Source organism: Piliocolobus tephrosceles, chromosome 7 (genome assembly GCF_002776525.5).
Source record: "Piliocolobus tephrosceles isolate RC106 chromosome 7, ASM277652v3, whole genome shotgun sequence".
Classification (NCBI taxonomy): Eukaryota; Metazoa; Chordata; class Mammalia; order Primates; family Cercopithecidae; genus Piliocolobus; species Piliocolobus tephrosceles.
In genome coordinates, this window is record NC_045440.1 from 57,278,034 (window position 1) to 57,285,324 (window position 7,291).

The 7,291-nt window shown below is 43.7% G+C and overlaps 1 protein-coding gene across 2 annotated transcripts; it reads right to left on the reverse strand.

The window, feature by feature from the left end:
* Positions 1 to 1,125: 1,125 nt before the first annotated feature.
* On the reverse strand, positions 1,126 to 6,924 carry PENK (proenkephalin). Of its 2 annotated transcripts, XM_023190159.2 has the most exons (4): positions 6,785 to 6,924; positions 6,642 to 6,698; positions 6,047 to 6,187; positions 1,126 to 2,113 (listed from the first exon to the last, which is right to left on the reverse strand). In XM_023190159.2, the coding sequence occupies exons 3-4, from the start codon at positions 6,182 to 6,184 to the stop codon at positions 1,448 to 1,450; spliced, it is 804 nt and encodes a 267-aa protein (XP_023045927.1). In that variant the 5' UTR covers positions 6,185 to 6,187; positions 6,642 to 6,698; positions 6,785 to 6,924; the 3' UTR covers positions 1,126 to 1,447. The 2 variants fall into 2 exon arrangements, with proteins under 2 accessions (XP_023045927.1, XP_023045928.1); XM_023190160.1 differs by lacking the exons at positions 6,047 to 6,187; positions 6,642 to 6,698; positions 6,785 to 6,924 and adding an exon at positions 5,820 to 5,984.
* Between the last annotated feature and the right edge of the window lie 367 nt (positions 6,925 to 7,291).

The window sequence follows — 7,291 nt, forward strand, 5'->3', positions numbered from 1 at the left end:
TGATTCTTTGCACTAATTCCGGGAGATGGGTCTCCTAACAGCATGATCATGCGGATGTCCTGCGAGCCCTGGTGGGGCTGTGCATAGAGAACAAACTGCCAAGCACAGTGCAGCTGCCTTACCAGATGTGGCACACAGGCTTACACAGTGAGCATCTCAGCAGCAACCTTGGTGGACTGCAGACCAGAGGCTCATCCCCCACTTTCCTGAGTTGCTAAATTGCAGTGTTTTGAAAAACAAAGAAGAAAGGGTTGGTGGGGGTCCAGGAGAAGTGATTTAGTGAATAGGAGTTGAGCTGTATGTTGTTTCAGTTAGAAAAATGAAGAAAAGTTACATTTCTTACATCTGAGTGTTGTCTCATTAGTATGAAGTAGTCATAAGCACCTTGTGTTTTGGGAATTTACCTTACAAACACTCACAATCTTTCTCCTCATTATCTGGTCACCAAATTCATTCATTCATCACACATATATCCATTCATCCGATATTGGAGAATCTGCTACAGTCATAGTGTAGAGGTGTACAATGGTGACTAAGATGTAGTTCCACGTTCTTACAATTCTTACTAGCGACCTGGATAGGAGATAAGGAACTGCAGTGAAAAGGATATTGACTGGGCACAAAAAGTTTGGGGTTTTAATCCTATTTTTATCCTTCAACTGCTGGGCAACTTTGGGCCAACTACACAACCTTTCTTGGCTTCCCTTTCTTCATTTGTAAAATTGGATTAAATTATCTTTAATTTCTTACTAGCTTCTAAAATACTTTACTGAAGAAGACATACACATCTGATGTAAATGCAAGTGTGTGTGTGTGTGTGTGTGTGTGTGTGTGTGTGTGTGTGTAATGAGGGCATAGCTGGCTCCTTTATTAGGCTTTGGGTTTTCTTCATGTATCTGATTTCCAGAAATGAGAGTGAAAATACATTTTATTTTGCTCCCGTGTGTTTACTCATCTAAGATTTCATATATGAGGAATTAAATAAAAAATGTTTTTGTGGCCTTGGCTGAAAGAGAAGGACAATGATTATTACGTCAAAAGCAGATGGTTCTTCCTGAGTCTAGGATTGATGTGGAAAACCAAAGGTAAATGAGAGCCTTGGAGAAAAAGGGACTTACAAGGATATTATGCACTTGGGGTAACAGGTTTATTATCTCTATATACAAGTAAGCATTTATTGATATTTGTCAAAAATAAGAGACAAGATAACAAAAACTATTTTAGCATGAAAAAGAGATAGCTGCAACAGACCAATACTGAGCTTAAAGACTCCAAAAAGAGCACAGAACCTGAAATGACAGTTTTCAGGTTGTATAGTTATCCAGACAATGAAGTCAACTATACAAGGCAAGCAACAAACACATGACAATAAAACACCATCAACAGTTTCTCACTGGAGGATGGAGGGAGGCTTGCTGGGGCCTGGGGCCACTGGTGGGAAAGGGTATTAAAATCTCATAAATCCTCCATATCTTTTTTCCATTTCGGGAACTTCTTTGGAGTAACTTTCCCCTTCTTCATTGGAGGGCAGAGCCTCGGCAAAGCGCTTCAGGAAGCCTCCATACCGTTTCTGGTAGTCCATCCACCACTCTGGGCGGCCCACTCTTCTCATGAAGCCCCCATATCGCTTCTGCAGCTCTTTGGCTTCATCTTCCAGTTGGGGGCTTCTCTTTAAGCCTCTCATGAAGCCCCCATATCTCTTGCTCACTTCTTCCTCATTATCACTGCCATCCTGGTGGTGGCTATGCTCTCGGTTGTCCCCTGTTTCCAGAAGCTCTTTTAGCAGGTCTGAGGAATTGGCCAGCGAGTCGTCCTCCTCTGCATCCTTCTTCATGAAGCCCCCGTACCGCTTGGCGAGGATCTCACTTCCATTGGCCTCTTCTTCTGGCTCCATGGGATAAAGCTCATCCATTTTCTTCATGAAGCCTCCATACCTTTTCATGAAGCCCCCATACCTTTTGGCTAGCAAATGGCTCTCTTCTGGTTTGCTGTTTTCTCTGAGGGTGCTGGTGCCATCTTGAGGAAGCTCTGGTTTGGGCAGCTGCAGGAGCTCCTTGCAGGTTTCCCAAATTTTCAGAGAAGGCAGTTTTCCTTCACATTCCATTACGCAAGCCTGGGAAAACAATTTGATGTAATGATAAAAAGAAGCTTCTCTGATTTCATTACATAAATGGACTTTTGTGGACCAAAATATGCTTGCTATGACATAGTAACTCCCTTATTATAATAAGGTCATCTCCAATTTCTTATCACGACTTTTCATAAGGCTGAGCATGCAAACGAAACAAAATTTGGAAAGGGGAAAGTGCGGGGGGTGGTTAACTGAATCCAGTTAGGAATCTGCCTTTGGATTTTAGACCCATAGAAATTTTAAAGAATTAAAAAAAACATTTTTTTTCAACTAGTTTTAACTTAGATTGACTGCTTTCACAGTCTAATTTCACCGGATAATTTTCCACTTCTGATATAATTTTGTTTGAGATTTTTCTAACCAAAAAGGAGAAATTTTTATTACCTAATCAGGAATATTTCCTCAAAATTCCTTTTATCTTCTTGTCTTACAGATAAAATCAGTATTAATAACATAAAGGTCAATTGCTTTCTTGTGTTAATATTTTACCTAAAATGGTATCCAATATTCCTGCAAATACTTTCAATCTTCAAAGAAAAACAACAATTTAAAAAAAGTTTATAAAGAAAGACATCCTAAAAACTCAATTTAAATCTTATGAATTATTTGCATTCTTATTAATTTGCTAATTTGTTGAAAGTACAGATCTTTTTGTTTTTTCCTTTTTTCCTTGCTGGATACAACAGACTTTATTATCTTGAACAAAATGTCTATAATGATGAGGTCAGATATAAAATTATACAAATGCAAGTGCACAAATTATTCATGTTTATTTTCTTCACATTTAGTCACCATTGTACAGAAAAAGTATTTTCCAATGGAAATCATGGTATTTGATAAAATAAGAATCATCAGCATACATTCTTTCCTTTTTCTTATACAAATATTAAATTCAAAATCATTGTAAGTCTATACATTCGAATGACCTTGTTAAGATTTTTTTTCTATTTAACAGATCACTTGGGTATGATAGAGTACTAATATGTGAACATTTACAAAACATGCATGATATTTCTTAGCATTTCAGGAGTTTTTTATAGCCCTCTGAAATCTACTTATAGAGAGCCCAGGTTACAGACTTTTAATTTAGACAGAAAGGCCAGGCTCTTTCTTGATATTTAAAAATGTACTGGTATATTAAGTGATGTTAAATACATATATATTATTTTCACAGTGAAAGAAAGCGTTTTATTAGTGCAACAAAATCTTGAGGGCACGTATTTAGCAAGCTCTTAATGCGTATTTAAGCTTTGTGTCTGAGAAGATTAAATACATAACTACATAAGAATCTAAAGATGATCTATTAATAATTAAAATGTCTTATTTTATTTCCGACATATGATGAAGAAATCAAAACACCATTAGAAGCTTAAGATGTTTAAGTTGTAATACTATTTCCATTCTAAAATTGTATCTAAGTGATCTTGTTGTTAAAAATTAATGTTGAATGTTTTGTATACTACTACCAAAAGACTTTTAAATGTATGTGATATCAGATTCCTTCAAAACCAAATAGTAACAAATACCAGAATAATGCACTCCTACTAAGGCAGCGATGTTAACTGATGGCTCCTATAGCCATGTATGCCTGTTTTGTGGTATTTATCACACTTTGTGTGGTATGGTCAAGATCACATTAGATGGGAAATTCTATTTGGACATCAGTCATAGCATGCCTGCTCATCTCTGCATCCACCACAGTACCAATCATAAGTGTCTTTCACGTGGTTGAAGCTCAATAAATATTTGTTAACATTGATTTCACTACATATTTTTGGCTAGGCAACCTCATTTCTCATATGTCTTTTGCATCTGAGCCGAAGTCCCAGAATGCTGTAATTCTAGTGAGACAGTCACTAAGTAAATCTTTTGTCATTGAGACAATAACAACCCTGAATGTAGGGTCCAATGCAAATCAGTTATTATGCAAAATGCCTTTCTATGAGACTATTTTTATTGATGGCTGCTTATTATCTATTTTTTTCAAGTTGGTAACACTACATGTGCCATTCCATCACCTGTATTAAAGTAATGATAATAGTAATAAGTGATAACAACAAGAGCATAAAAAGCAGGGAGGAAAATTCTGGCAAAAGCAGCCTTCCTCTTCTCCCCCACAATCCTGTTACATGATGAGAGGAAGGTGAGAGAAGGAGAGAAGTCAAGATTTGAAGTGATACCCAAGGAAGGCCTAGCTGCTACCCAGTGAGCTCTGCTCAAGTTCCTCAACAATGCAAAAGGAAGATTAGTAGCATTTTGGGAGCTTGGTGAATCAAGCAGATTAAATATGAAAAAAACCATTTGAATAGGCATTATTAAATGTCAGCCATATTAATTCACTAACTCACATAACTTAAGTAAATCTGATACTATTTTGGGGTCAGACTGTGTGATTAGAAAAATTAGACTAGAATCCATATAACCTTTATTCAGATGGCAGAGAAAGCTAGGGGAGGGGGCTTAGCCCCCCACATGTTGAGCAGGCAAAGCTCAAAATATGTGTGACTGGGCACAGGGAATTATGGGGTCAGAAAGTGAGGTCTTATATATGGCATGTTTTGGGTTTCTCTTTCTCCTTCTGTGCCTAAAATTCTTTACCCACAAGATCTATGCTTATATTTGTAGCACTTCTTCAATTTTTAGACATAGGTTAAAAGCTCATGACTACAGGAGAAAGAAGAAAGATGGGTGAAGGGGACTGTTTCCCCTTTTGAAGATGAAACACTTTTCTCATAGTTTAAATATACAACCTTCCTATGTGTCTTCTCTTTAATGCCACGTTAGTACAGGTCAAACAAACAAACAAACATTTAACCTGAAATATATACCACAGATAATTGGAACCTGTTCCTTGGTTTTCTCCCCATTTCAAACATCTACATAAGGTAAAATTTCCTCAATTCCACGTGGAACCCAAAGCAGCTTGGATGAATACATTATTCTCTATGAGCTTTTTAAGTCATCACAAAATTTCAATAAATTTCAAAAGCAATGCAAAGGAATTGTCAGGGGAGCTGGTAAAAGTGAAGCTACCTGTGTCTCCAGGTTGGAGATTCAGATCAGTAGAGCACCAGAGGTGATTCGAGAGCCCATGGGGAACCATGATCAGAATGAAAAGTGATTTTGTCCTCAGCTTTTTCTTTCCCAGCCTCCTGTAGTGTAGTGTATCTTTGGACTGTTGTCACCCACTGGACACTGGCCACTTCTCTTGTTCCTTTCTCATAGCCAAATTAAACTGTTGTTTTAGTTACTATTACAAAAGGGCAGTCGAAACAGAAGTTGAATTCCAGCATTACTGGCTAGTGAACTCTTTATGAACTCTTTCCTGTCTACGGTTATTTTGCCTTCCTCTCCCCATATCCGGTTTCCATCCCTTTGCTCTCTCCTATTTACAGGTGAGGGTAGGGAAAGAGGGACCTGAGCTTACGAGAGCTGGGATACATAAATCTAAAGAAAGGCGCCGAAATGTCACTAACAAAAAATTACATTATTTGCGGGAAAGATGGGAAGAAGGCTGCGTGTGGAGGGGCCGTTAACTGGGATATGTTAGGATTTGGGGTGACAGCATCTTCCTTCTGACAGCTCAGGAGAGAACCCAGTGCTCTCCGAGGTGCTGAACAGAGCACTTCTCGGGGTTCCCTAATTTCCAGGGTTAAAACAAACTGTGTGGTGACACCGCTACCCTTACAAGTCCCCAAATAGTCGCGGATCCCCGAAGCTAAGAGCCAGGGCAGGACTTCAGTCAGCGTTCCAGGAACAGCTGAGACACCCAGGTCACCACAGGCTCGCGCCGCTGTGGCTCCGACCCGGTGCGAATCGCCATAAGCGCCCAGCTGTGGGCCTGGGATTGTCCGCGTACTATTGCGGAGACTCCGTCTCACAAGGTGCGCAACACTGGCCGCGCGCAACACTCACCAGGAAGTTGATGTCGGCGGGGCGCACCAGGCGGTAGCTGCACGTCGCGCAATCCTGGCTGCATTCTGCCCGCACTGTCGCCAGAAGCCCGGGGCCGAGCAACAGCAGCCAAGGGCAGAGTCTCAGGAACCACGCCATGGACTGCGAGGAGAGAGGGGCGCGTGCTTCGAGCCTGCCTGGGCGCAGAACGGGTACCTCTGCAGGACCCTCGCCACGACAGCCTCAGCAAGGGATCGTCGAGCAAAAGCCCGCAGGAATGCTCCTTTTTGGGGCCCCGCCCTCCCGGCCGACAGCTTTCAGGTAGACCTGGAGGCGACTCAGATCGCCTCGCGGCTCCCGGGATGGCGCGGTCGCCCCCAACGCGAGGGTGCCTGGGGCACCCGGCTCTTTTCCTGGGCGTCCACGGCCCAGGGCAAGATTCCAGAGAGAACGCCGCAGACCAGGGGCGAGGGACCGGGCGCCGGGGGAGGGTCACAAAGAAGAACCAGGGAACGCGGTTGGGGAACCCATGCAATGAAATGTGAAGGAAAAAAGAGGGCGGGCAGCCGTCCCCAAACCCGCGCAGCAAAGACAAGCTTCGGGCAAATTCACTCACGTTGACGCTGTTCGGATGCAGCAGGCCAATTGGAAAAGCCGGGTTCCAAACACGACTCTAGAGGGAAGAGAAGAAGGCAAGGGTGAGGAGGACGGGCGTCGGGGAGGAGCGGGCCTGGGTGCGCTGGCGGACGTGGGCCTCACCGTCGCGGTCCTCAGCGTCGCCGCGGGGCTCTGAGCGCCTGCCTCGCCGTCCCGGGGCTTAACGGCGGCTGGAGCCACTTTATAATTAGCCCCAAACCGAAGGAGGCGCGCGCGCCCCAATCGCCGGCGGGCTACAGCTGACGCAGGCCCTACGCCAGCCCCGCGCCGACGCCTTCGCGGGAGGGGTCGGTCCCCCAGTACCCGCGCGCCGCTCCCCCCACCGAGGGTGGCGGCCACGGGGGGCGCTTGGTGGCTCCCGACACGGCCAGGTGACAAACCCAAGGCAGTTAGGAAGTTTGGGGAGAGTGAGATGGGATCAAGTTTCTCCGCATAAAGTCACTGAAATTGCGCCGTAGCGTGCGGGCTCCAAGGAGGGAAGCGAGGTGGGGGCGTTTGGAAGGACAGATGAACTGGCTTAGACTTCTGGAATGTGCTGGAGACCCAGCGGGCCGGTGAACCTGCCCCTTTCCCGCCTCCTCCCTGGACCCCCTCGGGGTCCCCGTGGGC

Bases quoted from the DNA above. Each gene is read 5' to 3' on its own strand.
- PENK (XM_023190159.2), bottom strand. From the start codon at position 6,184: ATGGCGTGGTTCCTGAGACTCTGCCCTTGGCTGCTGTTGCTCGGCCCC. The intron at 2,114-6,046 runs GTGAGTGTTGCG...TTGTTTTCCCAG, and splicing joins CCGCCGACATCAACTTCCTG to GCTTGCGTAATGGAATGTGA.